Below are 22,504 nucleotides of genomic sequence, written 5' to 3'. Positions count from 1 at the left end.
GAGGGAACACTTTGTAAAGTATGTGATGGTCTAACCACTGTACACCTGAAACTAATACCAAATACTCTTAACCGTGAACTGTAATTGAAAGATGAGAAAGAATCGCCTAGTGATGAAGGGAAGTGCAGACACAGACACGCTGAGCTGCTGACAGGTTGGTTTTTAAGTTCTAGGGTGACTGGGCAGACACATCACAACTGCCACTCCGACTGCTGTCTGCCCCGGGACGGAAGGGCACCTACTTACATCAAACGGGGCCGAGCTGGCCTGGGCGTTCTGGCTGCACCGTTCCCGGAAGCAGTCACTGAAAGGAAGGAGCAGCCCCATGGCAATGATCCGTGAGCAAAACTTCTCTGCTTCTTCTGGGGGTCCGTTCTCCTGCTGGCTGAACAGCTTCTCCAGCAGAGTCCGCCCTGCGGGGAGACGGGTGGTTAGCAGGAGCACTGACAGGTCACCTGCCTCCCAGCCCTCCCAGGGGACACGCTTGGTAAACACAGGGAGCAGCCCAGTTGCCAAGGCTACTGACGTGTGCAGAAAACAGCCTCTCAGACGCGCAGAAGTCTGCAGTGGGAGGCCTGCGTTACCCCATGGCAAAGGGCAGCTCGGGTTTCCTCTCCCATCCCCCACAATGCCTCCTGCCCCCACAAGAGGATGGGGGCCCCTCTTCTCCATCTGAAGAAGGGCCCAGCCTTTTGGATTCATTGGTAATCCTCTTCCCTAGGAAGCGAGTCACCGCCACTGGCCAGGAAATGTCGGTGGCTGGCATCCATTCTCAGGCATGGCAACGGGAAGGGGCAGGGACAAGGAGACAGGGAGGAAGGCAAAGGCACCAACCCTGGGAAAGGAAGAAAACTGACCAGCAAAAAAGTCACCACAAAGAGGAAAGTGATAGAAACTCAAAATTTTCTCATCTGCACCTCTGAAGCATAACTGTAGAATAGGCCTAAACTTCTCTGCTATGATTTCCCTAAAAAGAGACAAGAAAACTGGCTGAGGACCCTAGAGAGCCCGGGTCCACCTGATCCCTGAGTTCTCAATCCTGGCCGCACCTTAGACTCACCAGGGAGAACGACATGGTGGGAGCAGGACCCAGACAGCAGTGTTTCCCTGGTCCCCAGCTGACTCTCGCGCTATTGAGAGTTGATAGCCACAGACCCCGCCCCTAATCCACTCAGCCACTGCTTGCTCTCTAATTTATTATCCTGCAGAAAATTAGTTAGCCGGTCCCTGCCTCAATCAGCTTCAGTAGAAGAAACAGCAAATCTCTAGGGTCCCCTCCGGAGCCGCAGCTGTTCCCTCAGTTCTGGCCCTGTTGCTGCCCCTCCCTCTAATTAGGGGAGCCAGTCTTCAAATTTAGAGTGGCCTTCAGCGACCCAGCGTGCCACACTCTTTTGGAACCCTTCAGAGCTCCTTGGTGCAATTCGTTATTTTAATTAATTGTCTGTGCAATTTGTTTAATGTTTACTTCCCTCTGACAGCCAGCAAATACCCTGCAAACCTGGCCACGTGCACATAAGAGGCATCCATAAATACGTTCAGGATTTCTGAATGAATACCATGTGACTGTGACGAGGACTCGCTCACATCACGGCCAGAACTGGAGAGGAAGTATCAGTCTATCCCAGGGGTCTGTAAAAGGCCAGCTGGTAAATATTACAGGCTTTGAAAGCCACGTAAAATCGGTCGCACATTCTTCTTTGTTTCTGTTTTGTTTTGAAGACTTTGAAAATGTACAAAGCATTCTTTAGCTCCGGGCTACGCAAAACCAGGCCCAGGTCGATATTTTAGTTATAACAACTAAATCTCAAATGCATAATAAATATTCAATTCTTCAAGACACTGGCAATGCAATCTTTCTGTCTCTTCCTATTTTTGTTGGTGAAACAAAACAGATTTCCAAATCTCCCTCTGATGGAATGACAAAGCAGGACAAAAGAGGCCTCTGTGTTCTCTGTTCCTTTAGGTCACTAGAGAACATTCTATCACCTCCCAAGACTTTTTTGGAGGGGAAATAAAGGATTTTTATTTTTCCTATAGAACTTCAGCTTGTCCACACCTGACTGGAACCGAACACCAAGGAAACCTCATCCCTTAATTCTCAAGTGATTAATTATCATTACAGTGCGCTCATTTTATACATCTTATGGTATGAGTGAAAATAGCCCTGAAACTAATTAGTGCTTTTCTACAGCTGATATTGTGTATAACCAAAAATAAGAGACTCCTTCCCTGTATGTGTGTGTGTGTGTGCACGCGCACGTGTGTGTGTGTGCAAGCATGTGAGTAAACGTGTTCTGAGCCAAAATTTTCGAAAAGGGATATGGAGCAATGTGGAAGAAGGGAATATAACCCCTGGAACTTCAGCTCTACGCTGAGCCGATACCCTGAATCCTTCACCTGAATCTCAGCTGCTCTTTTCCCAGTCTCCCCTTTATTCTTCCGAGAGCTCAGGCCTTGACATTATATGTCTGTACTCTGTCTCCTCCTCATGGAATGTGTGGACAGAAATGGAGTTCAAAGTAACCTCACAGGGTGAGCTGACCCTGAGCTCCTAACCGGGCAGGTCACTGGAGGTAGTCATGCCCAGACATAGAACTTCTTTAGTAAAAGGTTTATCTTTGCCTTAAGCAGCCCTGTCCATTGTTTTTGTGCATACAGGTTAACACACCTTTGAAATCCCCTTCAGATCCCTCCCTCTACAGTGTGACCACTCCCAAGAGAGCACATAATCATAACTATCCAGTAGTTCAAGCCCCGCCTTACCCTCCCCCACCGGCTTGCATCTTCCTTCGTTCCCTCCCTAACTCTAAATGCATGGAAGAAGCTGCAAATAGTCATTTCTTGGAAGCATTCCACCTCAATCTGTTGAGATCTTGCTTCCAGATCTTGTGTGTTCGACTCAAATACATTTTTATAAAAATTCTCTAAGGTTTGGACAGTCCTACATTGACATTTACTTGGTGTAGTCAGCAGGATTCAAAAGGAGCCCACCCTGGTTCAGCAGACCCAGACTCCTGCCGGGCACCAGCAGGGGGCAGTCCCAGGCCCCTGCAGGGCACCAGCAGGGGGCAGACCCAGGCTCCTGCAGGGCACCAGCAGGGGGCAGTCCCAGGCTCCTGCAGGGCACCAGCAGGGGGCAGTCCCAGGCTCCTGCCGGGCACCAGCAGGGGGCAGACCCAGGCTCCTGCAGGGCACCAGCAGGGGGCAGTCCCAGGCTCCTGCAGGGCACCAGCAGGGGGCAGTCCCAGGCTCCTGCCAGGCACCAGCAGGGGACAGACCCAGGCTCCTGCAGGGCACCAGCAGCGGCACGTTGTTCCAGGCAGGCTCCCTGCTCCCCACTGGGTGAACCTGGGAGAGTCTTCTCTTGGAATCCTGGAACTTACCTCGTTTAGGTAGCAGTTCCTGACTTTATTTGAGCTGTTCAAATGTGGCTGCGTTTAATTTCAGCTTTTTTACATTGGCTCAAAACGAGCATTAAAATTAACATGGGTAAGTGTGCCTCTGTTATTGTTGCAATTAGCTAACTAATATTAAAATAGGAGGCGAGTAAAGGGGAGGCCAGACAATACAAGCTTGGTCATCTGGGCAGCTTCACCAGGAAGCTGCAATTTCACTCTTCCCAGGAAACCACCAGTCTGTCCCCTGCAAATCACTGGGGGAAGGGAGATGGGTACATGCACACTGAAGTTGGGCTGACATAGAGAAGGTGTTTGCCTGTCAGTCTAACCTGGGAACAGAAACAATTGGCTAGGGGGGTGGAGCCATTGCGAAATCCTTAAGGGTCAATGGTTAAGGTCCTGATGATAACCCCGACACAAGTTCTCTCCTGCCCACTTCCTCTTGAGCTCCTGTTTCTCACTAGCTCTGTGACCATGTACCTCCACAGCCACGTGGCCTTGGCAGCCCATGGCCATGCAGACCTCACACACAGTGACTGCAGCTGGGAACACGAGCTAAGCTAGCCAGATGCTGGACTGGACGGTGCTTCGATTTGGAGCAGAAACTCTGGGCAGTGGCTTTAATCCTGGCTTTGCTAAAGACAAGGCTGGACTTTTTCCATGGTGATACGGAGGGAATAGGGCCTTAGAAACCCAGAGGTTTAAGTCCTCAGATACTTTCTATGATACTTCATCCTCCTGGGGGCATAAGGAAATTCCTTTCCCTGTGGCATCCCCAGAGCGCCTCTTCCACCAGTGACAGGTGGGGATACAGGGGGCACCCAACCAATAACACCTCCAAGACTGACAAGCCTCTCAACAGTCAGAGTACAAGTCATATGGACCTTCAACATGCGAGTATCTGCAGAAATGGAGAAAATTAATTAAATATGCTGTCAGCTTGAGATGGCTGAAGCTATCCTGTAATGCAATCCCTGCCTTGCTTTCTCCTACCTTTACATTATCTTCTTTACATTTCCTAAATTCTAAATAAAAGAAGCTGCATGTTCTCAGTCTGTTGAGATCTTGCTTCCAGGCATATCCTGTTTGGCTCAAATACATTTTTATAAAATTCTCTACGGGTTTGGAAATTCTTATATCGACATAGCTATGGCCATAGACAAGTTACTCAACCTCTCTCAGGCCTCAATATTCTCAACTGTAACTGGCAATAGTCATCCTCATTACCTCCTAGGATTGTTGTGAGAATTAAGTGACATAATTGTATAATGGATGTGAACGCTGGGGAAAAAGAGACCCAACAAGAAGGGCTCCTGGTGGCTAACTGGCCCAACATTCAAAGACAGAGCCTAGCAGACATTTCTAAACACGGGCCTCTCACACAAGCTACACCTCAAGGAGAAGCCTGCACTAAACTGCATTTCTGATATCTGAGCCAGCCCTTATAAAAGAAGTCTTGGAATTGTATTCCAACCAATAGGACCGAAGCTTTCCCCATCCAATCAGAGCTCCACAGCTATATCCCTATCAGCACCTTTACCAAGCGATCAGAGTGGCTCCATTCTGACCAATCAGGACAGTGCCTTTTGGACCAATCAAACTGTGAGGATTTGGAGTCCTCATCTGCATGAAGACGGACCAATCGGACCAGGGGTGGGGACTTCTGTCTATATAAGTCAGCTCCCCTCTGCCTCAGGGAGCCACTTTCTTTTTCCATCAAAGGCTGAGGACTGTACTTCCTGGCTGGAGCTGAAACACCAAAAATGTCTCTCCAGGGCAGAGCGAAGCAGATGGGTGCAAAGCAGAGCAGAACGGTCTAGCCAGAGAGAGACTGCGTCACCCCAGGGCCAACTCACAGCCATGCTGTTTTCTAATTGAGCTATAACACCACTGAGCTGTTCCACAGCCTTGCTGTATCCCAGTTGAACTGTTTACACTGAATAAAGGTTCCTTCTTCACTGCACCCCTGTTGGTGGTGAATTGGCACCATAAAAATTTGGTTCAACTTAAAGGAAGGAAATCATAAGTTAAGTAAACAGTAAAGTCATAAAAATATTAGGACAGGTATGATTTTTAAAGCATTTGAAAAAAGTAAAATAAGCAAGGCAAACAGATTAAAATATCTTCAGCCGACAAGTTATTTTGTTTTAATATCCAATGGATTTGAATTATAGCAACAAGGTAATATAGTATTTAAGGCTGCTTGCTATAATTCCTAACCTCTGGGGTTTTTTTAAAACAGAGCTTTCATTGTTTTACTAACCTTATTAAATTCATGTTAATAATAATATTCATCTAATGACAGGGAACTTACTAATTATTAATATTCTTTCATTATTTCTGTACAATAATCCCCTCCCCCATTTACACTTACATACCCTAGTTAATAGAGTATTGTCTTTATCTGTAGAATCAGCTTTGCAGTCGTACACTATCTACAAACACTCCTTTGCATTGCTGAGCAAAAATCACGGGGCTAGATAAATCTGGAAACAACAGCCAGGGACCGTTGTGCTAGGACTATTTACCACCACAACAGATGCATTGACCCTCTTGCACAAGGAAGAAGTAAAATCATCCATCCCTGCACCGGGTTCTGTGGGGTGGGTGAGCAGTGACACATTGAGAACTAGAAAACCTTTTATTTGGACAGAATTATACAAAGTCAAGTCATTTCCACATCCATTGTCAGCTTTGTGAAGCCCAGCAAGGATTTATCATCACAATTTCAAAGACACTCACTGAGAGCTGAGTAGGTGCTGGGATCTGCTGCACCAGAAAGTGGCAGAGCCAAAGCCCTTTGCATACTCCGCTCTCCTCATTTTTATTCCAGGGATCTTCCACCTCTGAGTGGGTCAGCAACTCTGGGAAAAGCTTCTGACCAACATTCCTTATTAAGATATAAAAGAAATAGACCACGCGGTCTGCGCTCTGCGGGAGCTAGCAATCTAGTTACAATGGCCGAGGCTCAAGACAAAAACACTTTTAAAATGCAGCCTATTTAGAACATGCTATCTTAATTAAACATCCTTAGTGGAACTGGGGGGGAAGGCAGCAAAGACAAGATGTCACAAAGCACTATAGGGGTCTATTATTTGCCAAAGAATGTCCTTGATCCACCAGAGGAAATCATCGTGCAGAAAACACGCTCCCTGACTTTAATAAGAAATCCCAGGTAAGAAAGGAATACTCAGGTATTTTAAACTTTATAAAATACTTGATAGTTTTCTATCAGTGTCCTTAAACAGTGTCTTGACAATTGTCTTGACGAAGCTGACTGCTCCGTGTGGTGAAGTGAACCCATATTTGATGCATTTCCATCACCTGACACAGAGACTATCTAGAAGACTAGTAAACAATTACATCAGTTACAATAAACACCACACTGAATCGAGCATTCAAGAAGTGACTCGGTGGAGACAGCTCTGACTAGTCACTACACAGTCTATTAAAATGTATATGAATTTAAAGTTCAATTTTAAACTTCCATCAAGGATTTTCTTCTGGAGAAGAGAAAAAAAACAAACAAACATCAATTTCAATTAATCAAGTGCTGAAATATGACAAGAATAGACTAAATAGACCAAGAGATTTAATCTAACACACCTAACAAAACTGTCCAAGGGATATCATAGAACATATCTGACAATGACTATCAACCACTTTTCAGGACCTATATATCGAGTTATTAATTTGGGGGGGGGGTCACTTTTTTAAAAAGATCATGAAACCCATCAATGTTTTAAGAAAAACATTATAGAAATGTCAGAAGGAAAATGCTTTAAAAGAAAAAACTTAATTTTATCTACGAAGTTAAATCTGCAAAAGTGAATCTAATAAACGGCAGCTTCTATAATCCCTCTGGCTGAAGAGTCTCAAATAAAAGAAATAGGGCATGCGAACCAAAGCTGATGCTCATACTTTTGAAGTCAAAATAACTGACTCTTCTTGTGGAAAGGAACATCAGTGGTCAAGGTCAGCCTCTCTGGGGTTGTGACCACCCCAGTAGATCTTCACCCAGCTTCTGTTTGAACTTCTCCAGTGAACGTGGACTTGCTCCTCTCCGGACCACCCACTCCCCGATTGGATGTCCTATCAGAAACGCTTCCTGTCTGTTGAGCTGCATCATACAAAGTGCTAGCAGACCTCGTTCCTCCAGCCTGAGTACATTCAGTTTCCTGCTTGAATATAAATCTCGGGTTTAAAATTTATATTCAATTTTAAATTGAAGGGCCATATCATTCAAGGGCCATATCATTCTAAGAAGAACATTAAAAATTATTTTGGAAGCGAGGGATGACTATTTTCTTTTTAATTTGTGGAGGTATATTTTAACAGGATTCAGGGACCGGTTGGATAAGAGGAGGCAGTGTGAGGAACTTGGCTAATTTAAACAACTCCCAGATATTTGGCTTAACAAACTGAGTAAAGAGTTGTGCTGGATGCTATTACCACCCACCAGGGCAAGCAATAAAGAAGGGAACAGTTTGCCCTGGCCAGTTTGGCTCAGCGGTTAGAGCGGTGGCCTGAGGTCCGGAGAGACCCGGGTTCGGTTCCCGCTAAGGGCGCGTACTTCAGTTGCAGTTTGTCCTCGGCCCTGGTTGGTCGTGCGGGTGGCAGCCACTCGATGTGTCCCTTCACGTAGATGTTTCTCTCTCTCTCTCCCTTCCTCTCTCTCCCTCCCACTCTATCTGTACAAAAAATGGAAAAATATCCTCGGGTGAGGATAAAAAAAAAGAAGGGAACAGTTTGCATTTGAAGGAAAAATAAGTTCCTTAGGTTACTCCCATATCTATATAAATATTTTTTAAAGGGCAGGAAGAAATGTGCATCTGAAATTCACAAGACAGATTTGAACCAGAAGCTTAAATTTGGAGTCAACAACGTGCACAGAAAGCATTCGCACGGGTGGATGTTAAGACGAACTCACTGTGAAGCCCAGGGAGAGAACATCTAGTTAGCAAAGGTTAGGTGCAAGGAGAGAACCAGGCGAAGGCAAACCAGAGAGAAGTACGTAATTGGAAACCGAGATATGGGTGTTTTTCTGCCACCCTCCCCCCCCCCGCCCCCAACACACACACCACACACACACACACACATACACACACACACACTTCTGGGGACAGGAGCGAAGCCGGAGATTGTGTTCAATCATCAATGGCCAACAATTTCATCACTCATGCCCACATAATGAAGCCTCCATAAAAACCCAAAAGGAGTTGATGTCAGAATCTTAACTATAGATGTCACTAACTTTTAGGTTTTAAAATACATTTAAGGGACATCATGCAATACTTATAACCAAAAGACAGTAAAAACCTTTCTTTACCCTAACTATAATACAAAAGTAAGATACCATTCCCATGAGCAATAAAATGTATGAAGCATCTAGCAACTAGCTCAGCAAAGAAAACACAAACCCTCTGTGGAGAAAAGTGTGAAACTCCATTAAAAGGGTATAAAACATCATCTGAATAAATGACACAGTCTTAGATGATATTTTTAAAAATGACAATAGTCTTCAATTTAATAAAATTTAATTTAATTAATAAAATGCCAATCAAACTTCATTGGGACTTTTTAAGAAACTCAACAACTTATTTTAAATATTTATGGATGACAACAAGGTTCAACAGCTAAGTCAACTTTGAAAAAGGGAACACTTCTCGTCCAGGTAAACAGGCATACTGCAAAGCCCGCTACTTAAAGGCAGAAAAAACACACAGAAAAGGAAAGAATACAACTTCAAAAACAGACCAATCTATATATGGGAATGATGTAAAGGTGTTAATAAAAATCAATGCATAAGCCCTGGCTGGTTTGGTTCAGCAGTTAGAGTGTCGGCCCTCGGACCAAAGAGTTGCGGGTTTGAATCCAGTCAAGGGCACGTACCTAGGTTTCGGTTCAGTCCTCAGCCTTGGTCTGGGTCATGTGGGAGGCAGCCAGTCGATGTGTCTCTCATATTAATGTTTCTCTCCCTCTCTCTCTCTCTCCCCTTCCCACTCTATCTGAAGATAAATGGAAAAATATATCCTCGGGTGAGGATTTAAAAAAAAAAAATCAATGCATAAAACCTATTTAGTAGATGGTGTAGAGAAAACTTGTCACATGGAGAAAAATGAAACCAAACCCTACACTGCACCATACACTCAAGAGGGCTCTAGAGAGATCAACGGCTTAAATCTAAAGAGTGAAACAATAAAGCTACTAGAAGACTAGGGACAATAGAGTGTAACCTAGGGGGAAGAACGAAGTTCTTAAATAAGAAGAAAATAGTATAAATCGTGGGTGAAAAATAATGAATTACATCACAATTAACTATCTCTGTTCAAGGACACGACAAATGTAAAAGAGAGATGAAATGTTATGGGAAGATAGTTATGATCTAAAACTGCTTCTATATGTTAAAATTTCAATGATTACACACACCTGAATCCATTGCAAATACTTGAAACACGAAGAGACTCACGGTAGAGTATTGCTTGTATAGAATGTTGGGAGGGTTGAAGACAAAAATTCTAGAAACGACTCAACAAGCCACAACCTAGAACGAGGCCACCAAGGAAGTGACCGCCTGTTCCCTGATCTAAGGTGCTGGGCTCCATGAGCACACCTCCACGCTGGGCCCAGGATGCCTCATTCCTGAACAGTGCCCTGCAGCCAGCCCAGAGCTGTGCCATGCCGTTCTGTGATCACCATAACTAGCTACCATATTAATATTAATATTAAGAAGAGAGCAAAGGGGAGGCCAGACATTATAAGCACAATCATCTGGACAGTTTGACCAGGAAACCACAGCTCCACACTCCCCAGGGAACCACCGATCCAGTCCCTACAAATCACTAGGGAAAGGAATCCAACAAAGGGGGAGCTGGGCACATGGGCAGTGAAGGAAGATGCAGGAAAGTGCTTGCCTGTTGGTGGAGCCGGGGAACAATGGATTGGCTAGGGGGTGGACCCCATCAAAAGCATGCGAAACCTTGGAAAGTTAAAATCCCCAGAGTTTCTTCTGGCTTGTTCTCCTGTTTCCCTTGTCTCCGGTTTGCTCTTGTTCTCTCCCTTGCTCTGTGGCCTGCACTTGCCTGTGCACCCACCTGTCCTCTCTCCATGGCCGTGGGGCCGTAAGCAGCTGCGTGGCCCGTGGCCACGTGGACCCCACACGCAATGGACTGCAGCTGGGAACACAAGCTCAGCTAGCCAGATGCTGGACTGGACTGGGCTGTAATATGCAGCAGAATTTTGGCAGTGGCCTTACGCCTGGCCCTGCTGAAGACAAGACTGGACTTCTTCCATGGCAGGGCGGACAGAGGCGGGACCTTGGAGGAAACCCCTTAATTTCACATCATCAATAAAGATTTCCATGAAACCCCATCTTCCCATGGGGGCCTCAAGAAATTCTTTTCCTCATGACACCCCAAGAAGTCCACTTCCACAAATAACAATGCCCCACCCCGGGCCTTAATGAATCTGCTTCCTGGACCTGGACCCCGCGGCTTCAACCCTCAGAAGCACTGGGTAGTGCTGAGCCCGGCTAACAAGTGCAAACAACGGAGTTAGTCCTGCGCCTTGTTCAGTTCTTCCAAATCTGTCAGTCATCAAACCTAAACCATATCCGAAACCTGACCTGCAAGGGACTCTGGGAAATGTCAGTTTCACATTAGTCTCTAACAAGGAAAAAGACAAGAAGATTAATAAGAATCCATCACAGCCCTAACATAGAATCATATCAGGAAAAACAAAGGACCCCTGTGAATAAACAAGAAAAATCAGGAAACCCTTTAGTAAAAGGTAAAAGGATATGAATAAGTAATACACAGAAGGGTAAATCCAAATGGCTAAAAATACAGGAAAGGGGACTTCTGGTCAATATGGCAGCGTGGGTAAACGCGGTTATCACCTCCTCCCACAACCACGTCACAATTACAACAAAACTACAACACAACCATCTTCCAGAACCACCTGAAATCAAGCCGAATGGAAGACCTACAACTATGGAATTAAAGCAGCAGCCACATGGAGACTGGTAGGAGGGTGGAAGTGGACGGGCTGGCCCCACACCCACGTGTGGCAGATAAAAATCAGGAGGACACCTTGGCTGGGAAGGGCTTCCCTGAGGACTGAGGGGTCCCCGTCCCACACCAGGCGCCCCACTTAGGGTTCCAGTGCCAGAAAGAAAATCCCCATTACTTCTGGCTGTAAAACCAGTGGGGACTGAGGCTCAGGGAGGCTGAGGCAGCTGGAGCCCCAGGTAACTCCTCTTAAAGGGCCCGCACACGAACTTACTCAGACTCACTCCCTCTGAGCTCGGAGGGGAGGCAGCTTGAGGGGCACCAAAGACATACGGGGAACAACTGAGCTATTTGGTTTTGGGACAAGGGCTGGAGAGGTGGCTTTCTCCAGGACAAACATGCTGTCAGAGGCCTTTGCTCCTTTGGTGAGCCCTTCCCTGGGGCAACAGACAGCCGCCATATCTGGGACTCCAGCAACCTGGTTCACACTGGTAGCCCCGCCCTGGTGACTCCCTGAGGCCCTGCCCACCCAACTTTCAGGCCCACCCAAGCTGTTTCCAAAGGATTTACCATAGGGTTGACCTGTCTTGGATCCTGCTTCAGAGTTTCCTAAAATCTCTCAAACAAGCAGCATCTGGTCTCAGCGAGCCCCATACCTCTCGTTAAGTGGCCCCATCCCTGGCACTAGAAGCAACCAGCCTTGGTTCACAACTTGGCTTTTCCTGGGCATCTCCAAGCCATCTGCAGATCATTTTGTAGGTTATGCCGGGTGGCCCCAGATAGAACACAGGCAGTGGCTGACCTGGCCCCAGAGCCAACACACCCAGTGGACAGCTTCAGACCACATCGAAACACCACCACCCAACCACCTCCACAAGTGACACACTCAATGAGTAGACTCAGTGGGTACCAGGGCCCTGATGAAGTAAGTCTTGCTCTGTGTGGTTGGCCCCTACATAGCTAATCATCCAAGGCAGTCAGAGGTCAGTGGTCAGTGGGCATAGCCAGTCCTTGCAGCTGATCAGCCTGAGTAAATCCCTCCCTTGACATGCCAATAGCAATCAAGACTCAATTACAACAGAAAGGTATGCAGTCCACACCAGGGGTGCACCTCAAGGGCCCAGCTGGGGTGATCAGGGAAGCTGTGCCACTGGACCCTATAGGACACCTACAACAGTCGGCCACCCTACGAAGCCTAGAAGACATAGCAACTCTACCTAATACATAGAAACAATCACAGGGAAGCAGCCAAAATGAGGAGACAAAGAAGCATGTCCCAGATGAAAGAAAAGAACAAAACTCCAGGAAAAGAACTAAACAAAATGAAGATAAGCAATCAATCAGATGCAGAGTTAAAAACACAGGTTATAAGGTTGCTCAAGGAACTTGGTGAGACATTCAAGGGACTTAGTGAGAACTTCAAGGAACTTAAGAAGACCTCTGAGGAACTTACTGAGAACATCAACAATATAAAAAAGGACCAGTCAGAAATGAAGGATGCACTAACTGAAATAAAGGATAATTTACAGGGAATCAATAGTAGAGTAGGTAAAGCCAAGAAGCAAACCATCTATTTGGAACATAAAGAAGCAAAAAACACCCAATCAGAACAGCAAAAAGAAAACAAGAATCCAAAAAAATGAGGATAGTGTAAGGAGCCTCTGGGACAACATCAAGTATGCCAACATTCACATCACAGGGGTGCCAGAAGGAGAAGAGAGAGGGCAAGAAATTGAAAACCTATTTGAAAAAATAATGACAGAAAACTTCCCTATCTTGGTGAAGGAAACAGACATACAAGTCCAGGAAGCACAGACAGTCCCAAACAAGATGAACCCAAAGAGGTCCACACCAAGACACATTATCATCAAAATGCCAAAGGTTAAAGACAAAGAGAAAATCTTAAAAGCAGCAAGAGAAAAGCAGTGTGTTACCTACAAAGGAGCTCCCATAATACTGTCAGCCGATTTCTCAAAAGAAACTTTGCAGGCCAGAAAGGAGTGGCAAGAGATATTCAAAGTGATGAAAAGCAACCACCTACAACCAAGATTACTCTATCCTGCAAAGCTATCATTTAGAATTGATGGACATTGATGAGTTTCCCAGACAAGAAAAAGCTAAAGGAGTTCATCACCACCAAACCAATATTATATGAAATGTTGAAGGATCTTCTTGAAAGAAAAGAACAAAAATATGAACAATAAAATGTAATGAATACCTAGCTATCAACAATTGAATCTACAAACAAAATGAGCAAGCAAAACAGAAACAGACTCATAGATACAGAAAACTTTTTGTTGCTCGCCAGATGGGTGGGGACTGGGGGAATGGGTGAAAAAGATGAAGGAATTAAGAAGTACAAATTGGTTGTTAGACTGATGAACCTCAAAGGGAAGGGGGTAGGGAGGACGGGATGCGATAAACTGAAGAATTTCTATGCATATATGCATAACCAATGGACACCAACAACAGTGTGGGGAGGGTAGGAGGGAGGTGGGATTGGGGAGGAGGAGGTCAATGGGGTGAAAAAGGAGGAACATCTGTAATACATTCAACAATAAAGATGAGTGAAAAAAATGAAAATATAGGAAGGTTTTATCAAAGGCATTAGCCATCAGACAGATACAAAGTAAATAGCAACACAAGGAGACATCACTTTCCTACAATGGATTGCTAAAAATTTTAAATTCAATAAATGCTAATTTTTGTGCTAATAGAGTATAAACTGGGGGGAATGTTTTGTGCTAATCTGGCAATGCCTAGACAAATTAAGAACACCTTCATTTTATGATCTAGTGGTCTCACTCCTGCATATACATCTCTGAAATTCCCAAAGGACAGGAATATTCATCAGTGTAGCTGTGGTGGTGGAGAACAGGAATGCAGGTGTTTATCCTTGAACAAGTGCTGAAATAAATTATGAGGAATGTTCACAACTGCCACATTGCACAACTCTTCAGGGACATTATTCACATACAATGAAAGTGAGTGGTGTTGTACAACCTAGCCAAGTTCTCACTCTGTGTAATATTATATAGCATGACCTTGATAAATATATATGACCTTGATAAGTGATGACCTTGATAAATATATATAACTATTTATACCTCATGTATTACATTTATATAATATATGTATGTATTTAAAGTTTAATCTCAGAGCAATAGGGAATCACTGAAATTTTTCTAATCTGGGACTGGCCAGTTCATCTTTGTGTTTTAAATAGTTTACTCTCCTGCTTTGTGGAGAATTATTAGAGAAGAATCAGACTGTGAGCAGAGAGAATGTTTAAAATCTCAGTGTTGGGTGATCTGTTCTAGAAAATGTAGAAGCTATGGAAACAGAAATAGGAAGACTTAATAAAGAAATACAGGTGGGGCCCTGGCCAGTTTGGCTCAATGGTTGGAGCATCGGCCCGTGGACCGGAGAGTCCCTGGTTCGGTTCCCACTAGGGGCACATACCTCAGTTGCAGTTTGTCCCCGGCCCCAGTTGGGGTCGTGTGGGTGGCAACCACTCGATGTGTCTCTCTCATGTGGATGTTTCTCTCTCTCTCTTCCTCCCGCTCTATCTGAAGATAAATGCAAAAAACGTCCTCAGGTGAGGATTTAAAAAAGAAAGAAAGAAATACAGGTGGCCCCGGCTGGTGTGGCTCAGAGGTTAGAGTACACAACGAAGGTTCAGAGGTTCGATTCCTGGTCCCTGGGTTGCAGGTTCGATCCCCAACCCCAGTCAGGGAGTGTGGGAGAGGCAACCAATCGCTATGTCTCTCTGACATCGATGTTTCATTCTCTCCCCTCTTCCTCCCTTTCTTCTACTCTCTCTTTAAAAAAAAAAAAAAATCAATGGGAAAAAATATCCTCAAGAAAAAGAAAAGGAACAAGAAATACAGGATGGGGGGAAAGTAGGTTTAGTAGGTTTATAGTTGTGAGTACGCAAAGAAGAGTTTATTCTTGTATTATTTACTAATTATTGTACTATTTTTCCATATGAACAACTGTAAATCTACATTCGCCACACCCTATATTTAAGAATCAAAAAAATGGAAAAACTAATTGATGTCAAGTTCAAGTATGAGAAAGATGGAAGAATCAAGGAATATGGCAAGGCTGGGCAGCAATGCCTTAATTGGGAACACAGGAGAGAACTTATGCAAGAGTGAAATGCTTACCCGGCCGGTGTGGCTCAGTGGGTGAACATCAACCCAGGCACCAAGAGGTCACCAGTTCGATTCCCGGTCAGGGCGCATGCCCAGGTTGGGGCCCAATCCCCAGTGAGGGGCATGCAGGAGGCGGCCAATCAATTCTCTCTCATTGATGTTTCTATCTTTCTCTCCCTCTCCCTTCCTCTGGCTCTAAAATCAATAAAGAAAAAAATTTTTTTTTAAAAAGAGTGAACCGCTTGCTCTCTCTCATGACCTTCATGCAAATACCTCCTGCTATACACGTGCTAGGGAATGTGCTAGAGGTCCCCTTTCTGAGAAAGCAGGAAATAGGCACAAAGAAATGCTGTCTTCCAAAGACGTACAGGAGTCTCCAGGACCACACTGAGGTCAGTAGGGGTCGAGGAAGCTACAGGGCACCAAGGGATTTAGAAATGTCTTGCTCTTTCTTGGCTCCCTCTAACACCTGGCTCTCTGTCTAAGGCTGAGACCTACCTTTTGCTACACTCCTCCTCCCTTCCCTTGACAATGAAAGATGAGGAAATTGTGGGATCTCTTAAGATGGATTGTTGGAAGCCATAAAGCATCCCCATCGTCTTGAGCTGGGCCTTTTTAATCAACAAACCTTTCCTTACTCCAAACTCTGATGTATTGAATACTGGCCTTTCTTTTGAAGAATCAGGTACATGAATGTGTACTCATAATGCTTAGAGGCTGGGAAAAATAATGAGTATAGTTTAGATGCAGTGAATCTCCTGGACCTGTGACATGTACAGGGGAAGTGCCCGATGCCCAGGTGAGAGACAGGGGCTACAGAGACAGACACAGCACTCTATTGGGGACTTCAGTTGGTAATGAAGCCAAGAAGGTACATACATGTTAGAGAAATAATCCAAGTCTTCCAAGAATCACTTATATCATATTTTCAGGCTAAATGTCTCTCCACTTATATCACTGCAATTCTTATATACTGGAGCTAACAGAGTCAACACACTTTTGGGTTTTTTGAAAAGCAGGATAGAGACAGATCAAACCCTATATCCTGAAATAAATTGCCAGGATACTATCCAAACATACCCTCAAAGCCATTTAACAGCTCTCCAAGGACAGCAAGATGGAGTAGGCTTGCAGAACATCTTGGGTGTTGCAAAATGTAAAACCTCCCAAGGAGAATTCACACACCTCACCTCTCCAAATGGGCAAGGTTGGTCTACAGCTTTAAAGAGGGGAAGAGGGGGGATGAGGAAGTGGGATCAATTATCTACAAGTGTATAGATTAAAATATGAGTTGCAAAAGCATATCTCTCTTTTTATCCCATTGTTTTCATTATTCTTTTAAAAGACGAAACTTGCATGATTAATAATGAAGAGACCTCATTGCCTACAAAACCTTCCACAGAGTATTCAAATGTATTTATTTGGGATCCTGAAATAGTTCCATTCTAGTCCATTTGCTTCTTAATGAGCCTAAACAAGCTGTACTTGTTTAAAGCCAATAAAACTATTTTAAAAAGTAAAAGACCTAGGAGCTCTCAAAACCTTTTAGCCTTCTAGTCTCTAAGAAATTTTTAATGTCACTGCAAATTTCTAAATGGATTATCATAAACTCATATAGATTATTTGGGTAAGCATATATAATAGGGAAAATTGAAAACATAACAAAAACCAATACATTAAAGCTTACTGAAATAAGATAATTAAAAGTATTACTCTTTTTTAATTGATTTTTAGAGAGAGAGGACGGGAGAGAGAAATAAAAACATTGATGAGAGAACATGAATTGGCCGCCTCCTGCACACCCCCCACTTGGCCCACAACCTGAGCATGCGCTCTGATCGGGAATCGAACCGGTGACCTCTTGGTGCATGGGTTGATGCTCAACCACTGTATTACTTTTATTTAGCAGTTTAAACTAAAGGGGAAAATGCAAAGTATAATCCATCCAAGAATAGATGACTTATATTGTGGACAATAAATGTAAACAGACTTGCTCAATGTCTTTGTGCCAATATTAGAAAGACTCCATATACACCAAATCCTGAGTCATACACTGCACCACACAGGTTTCCCTTTCATATATTTCCATAGAACAGGTCAACCAACCACCTGAAACTGAGTCTTAACAATTTCTATTTGAATTGTGACTATAGCTTTGGAAAGTTCTCTCTCTCTCTCTTTCTCTCTCCCCCCCCCAACCCCCCCCCCCCCCCGTTTCTGAGATCTAGACTTCCCCTTGATAATCATTAACCTCTGAGGCAGCAGAAAAAAGCCCAGACCTGACTAATGGTCACAGGTAGGACCTCTGGCAGGCTGAAGATAATTTTTTGACCTAAATTAGGTTGCAGCTCCTGAGCCCTAAGGTGGAATGACCTCCTCGCTACTTTTCCATGAAACTGGACAGCGGGGTCCTTGGGAAGAGCTCAGAGCTGTCCTCAAGACCTGAAGAAATTATTTATTACCCTTAACTCACCTCCAACCAATAAGCTCCTACCATGGCCCCCACCCCTAACCCTCAATGTCTTGTGACTATTACCTACATGCCATTGGAGAGTTGGGTCTCTCAGAACACAGGCCCAAACTTTCTCTGGATCGGCCAACCCTTTCTTCACTGCAAGCCCTGCTTGTTCATTCCTTTTGGTGGGTGCACACAGGCAGACGGACTCACATATTAGGGTTCACTACCACACCCACCACATATAGTCACTCCCTTAATGTTCAAAAACACAAGGTGCGAAGTCCACATTAGATAATGGCAGTCCAACTAATCAAATTTCCTGTAACATCTATTAACAATTCATCAAACTGTTAAGGTCAAAACATCACTGCTCTTCAACCATCTTTACCCGCTGGTATAGACGGATCCTCCAGCATAGGGATTTTCTCCAGCTATAACAATAATGAAAAGCTCTAAAAGTGCAGATATCACTATTAGGAGAAGAGGTCATTGCTAGAACCGTTGCTTCCATAAAAAGCAGATTGGTTCAGACCTAGAGGAAGCAGCTTCCCAGAAAGACTGCATTCATTTTTGCAACTTGCAAAATGAGGGTACTAATACCCAGCTGACACCATGCATAGTTGCTACAGTATTACTGGCTATATCTCTCATGCTATACTTTACATCCCCGTGACTATATTGTAACTACCATTTTTGTGCTTCTTAATCCCTTCCCCTTTTTCACCCATCCCCCTCAACCACCCTCCCATCTGAAAGCCATCAAAATGTTCTCTGTATCTATGAGTTTGTTTTGTTTATTTTGTTTTTAAGATTCCACATATAAGTGATTGAACCTGCAACTGCAGTATATGCCCTTGACCAGGAATCAAACCTGCGACACTTCAGTCCATGGGCTGACACTCTAACCACTGAGCGAACCAGTCTGTACAAGAGTTTGTTCTTTTTATGACTGACTAATATTCCATTACATATATATAACACATCTTCTTTATCCAATCGTCTGTTGATGGACACTCAGATTGCTTCCATATCTTGGCTATGTAAATAATGCTGCAATGAACATATGGATGTATATTTCTTTTCAATTTAGTGTTTTGGGTTTCTTTGACTAAATACCCAGAAGTGGAATTGCTAGGTCCTTCTTTATCTCTTGCTATAGTCTTTGTTTAAAGTCTATTTTGTCTGGTATAAGTATTGCCATCCCAGATTTTGTTTGTTTCTATTTTCACAAAATGCTTTTTACATCCTTTTACTTTAAGTCTGTCTTTTGATCTGAAGCGAGTCTCTTGTAGGCAGACTATGTAAGGGTCTTGCTTTCTTACTCCATTCTGCCACCCTCTATCTTTTGATTGGAGCATTGAATCCATTTACATTTAAAGTAATTATTGCTAGATATGTAGTTATTGCCACTTTATTATTCATATTTTTGTCTTTTTTTATTATTATTCTTAAAGTAATCCCTTTAACATGTCCTATAATACTGATTTGGTGGTGATGCACTCCTTCAGCTTTGTCTTATCTGAGAAGCTTCTTCAGTTGTAATGAGAGCCTTGCTGGGTACAGCAATCTTGGTTTTAAGTCCTTGTTTTTCATCTCTTTGAATATTTTGAGCCAATACCCACTGACCTGCCAATTTCTGTTGAGAAATCAACTGACAGTCTTATGGGAGCTCCCCTGTAGGTAACAAACTGCTTTTAAGATTCTCTTTGTCTTCAAACTTTGGCACTTTAATCATGATGTATCTTGGTGTGCGACTCTTTGGGTTCATCTTGTTTGGAACTCTCTGTGCTTCCTGCATTTGTATGTCTAATTTCTTTGCCAAGTTAAGAAAGTTTTTTATCATTATTTCTTCAAATAGGTTTTCAATTCCTCGCTCTCTCTCTTCTCCTTCTGGTACCCCTATGATGCAAATATTAGTATGCTTGATGTTGTCCCAGAGGCCCCTTCAACTATCCTTTTTTTAAACATTCTGATTAGGTGTTTTTTGCTCATTTATATTCCAAATCACTGATTTGATCCTTTGTTTCACCTAATCTACTCTTGATTCCCTTAAATGTATTCTTTATTCAGTTATTGTTCTTCATTTCTGACTGGTTCTTTGTTATGTATTCCACCTCTATTTTTATATTTCCTGCCTCTTTGTTGAAGTTCTCACTGAGAGCATTGAGCATTCTTATAACCAGTGTTTTGTACTCTGCATCTGGGAGATTGCTTGTCTCCATTTTGTTTAGTTCTTTTTCTGGAGTTTTGCTCTGTTCTTTCATTTGGGACATGTTCTTTTTTCTCCAGATTTTGGCAGCCTCCCTGTGTTTGCTTCTATGTATTAGGTACAGCTGTTGTGCCTTCCAGTCTTGGTAGAGTAGCCTTATGTAATATGTGTCTTGTGGGGCACAGGTGCCCCAGGTGTGTCCCTTGTGTGGGTTGTGTGTGCCCTCCTATTATAGTTCAACTTTGATTGCTGTTGCCACATCAATGGGATTGCCTCTCAGGCTGATTAGTTGTGAGGACTGGCCATGACTACAGTGGAGTAGCTGACCCTGTGAAGAGGTATTCCCTTTAGTTGGGCTCTGTTGCCTGCAACATCTGCTCTTTGGGTGTGTCACACATGGAAGTGGTTGGGTGGTGCTCTGAAGCTGGGCCATTGGGTGTGTTAGTTCTGGGGCCTCTTGGGAGAGTCTCTGCTGCAGGCCCAGGTCAACCACTGCCTGTGCCCTGCCCAGGCCACTTGGTGTGAGCTACAAAGCAATCGACTGATGGTTGCCATTTATGCTGGTCTTGAAGGTGCCTGGAAGAGATGAAGCTGTGAACCAAGGCAGCTACCGCTAATGCCAGGTTCAGGGCTCCTTAGCAAGAGGTATGGGGCATGCTGAAGCCAGATGCTGCTTGTTTGGAGTTTGTGAACCTTTGAGAGATTTTAGGGAAGTCCACAGCATGAGCCATTTCAGACAGTCTACATGGAAGAGCCACTGGAAGTGGCTTGTGTGGCCTGCAGGTCGGATGGGATAGGTCTCAGGGAATCACCAGATTTGAGAGAACGATATTAGCCAGGTTGACAGAGACTCAGATATGGTGTCTCAAACGAGATGAACCCTCAGATATGACTCAGGGGGGCTCAACAAAGGAACAGTGGCCTCTGCCAGCATCAATGAAGTGCTTTAAAAGGGAGGCATGTGGAAGCACTTCTTGACATGCCTATTGCCATAGTGCTGCTACTAATTTAGTTTTTTCCCCTGTGTGTATATGTAAAGCAACAATTTAAATGACAGAGAATTGTTTTCCATACATGTCCACTATATCACTGAGTACTATAACAAAGAACCCCTCTGCTTAAAATATAAAAAGGGAGCCAACTGAGTAATGTTGAAGCATTTTTAGGCATAATTTTATAACACAGAAAGGCTTAATTTCCTCAACAAATTATCCATTCCACCTGCAAATAAAAGGGCTATTTGCAGTCCGTCACAGCTCTGGTGTAACAGAAAATAAAGCTCCCAGGGTACACTGGAGACTGCCTGAATCACAGAAGAATAGCAGTGATTTTCCTGTGCAAGCAACACATCCAAGTACAGCCTTGGAAAGGAGGAAGACAAATTCCCTCTGCCTCACCCACAATGGAGCAGATATCAAAGGATAACAACCCTCTACAACGGTTAGCATCCTCTCCCATCATCCAATAACTATTATTATTTGCTCTAATAATTTTGATGTTGTAATACCTTGCTTTATAACCATTTTTAATGGATTAGATGTCAACGTTTCCATATAGTTATATTATTAATATTAAAAAAGCCTTAGAAACTTTTGAGCTACTAAAATTATATCCGATAACTTTCAAATCACAAGGCAGTACGTATTTGTTTCTTCCTAACATTCTCTTAGTGCTCAGTTTCTGTAACATCAGGTTATTATTACTTATAAGGCTAGAGCAAAAATGAAAAGAAATAAAAATTTCTCTATTTCCTTTACCTCTTCTTTCATTGCCAATAAAATTTATTTTTGGAAGCTCTAAGTTATTATATTATCATTGCTATTTTAAGATCAACTGACAATAATAGGAATAGATGTTCTCTTAACACAGTTCTGTCAAAGTAGCATTAAACCTTCACCACCGATTCAATCACACCCCCGTGAAAAAAATTAATTTCAACTACCAAACAAATGTTGGTAATTTTCCAGTTTAAAATCAACTAGTTTTAGTTACCAACAGAAAGCCAGGAGACTCAACTAGACTGTTTAAAAACAATAGAGAGCAAGACCTCAGTAGGTTCAGTGCCTATCATAGTGGCTGGCACACAGCAGGCAAGGGATAGATATTTGTGGATTGGTTGATAGAAGAGTGAATGATGCCTGACTTGGTTGGCTCAGTTGGTTGGAGCATCATCCCATACACCAAAAGGTTGCGGGTTCAATTCCCCATCAGGGCACATACCTAGGTTTCAGCTTCAATCCCTGGTCAGGGTGCATACAGGAGGCAACTGATCC

General features: G+C 43.7%; 1 protein-coding gene across 1 annotated transcript in view; it reads right to left on the bottom strand.

The window, feature by feature from the left end:
- Positions 1 to 22,504, bottom strand: part of FMN2 (formin 2) — a 316,345-nt gene that overhangs the window by 286,130 nt on the left and 7,711 nt on the right. The window contains 1 exon segment of the mRNA XM_036277697.1: positions 247 to 413. Within this exon segment, the coding sequence (XP_036133590.1) occupies positions 247 to 413 (167 nt within the window).

This window comes from Molossus molossus, unplaced genomic scaffold (genome assembly GCF_014108415.1).
Source record: "Molossus molossus isolate mMolMol1 unplaced genomic scaffold, mMolMol1.p scaffold_m16_p_23, whole genome shotgun sequence".
Taxonomy (NCBI): domain Eukaryota; kingdom Metazoa; phylum Chordata; class Mammalia; order Chiroptera; family Molossidae; genus Molossus; species Molossus molossus.
This window is presented reverse-complemented; position numbering and strand designations above follow the sequence as displayed.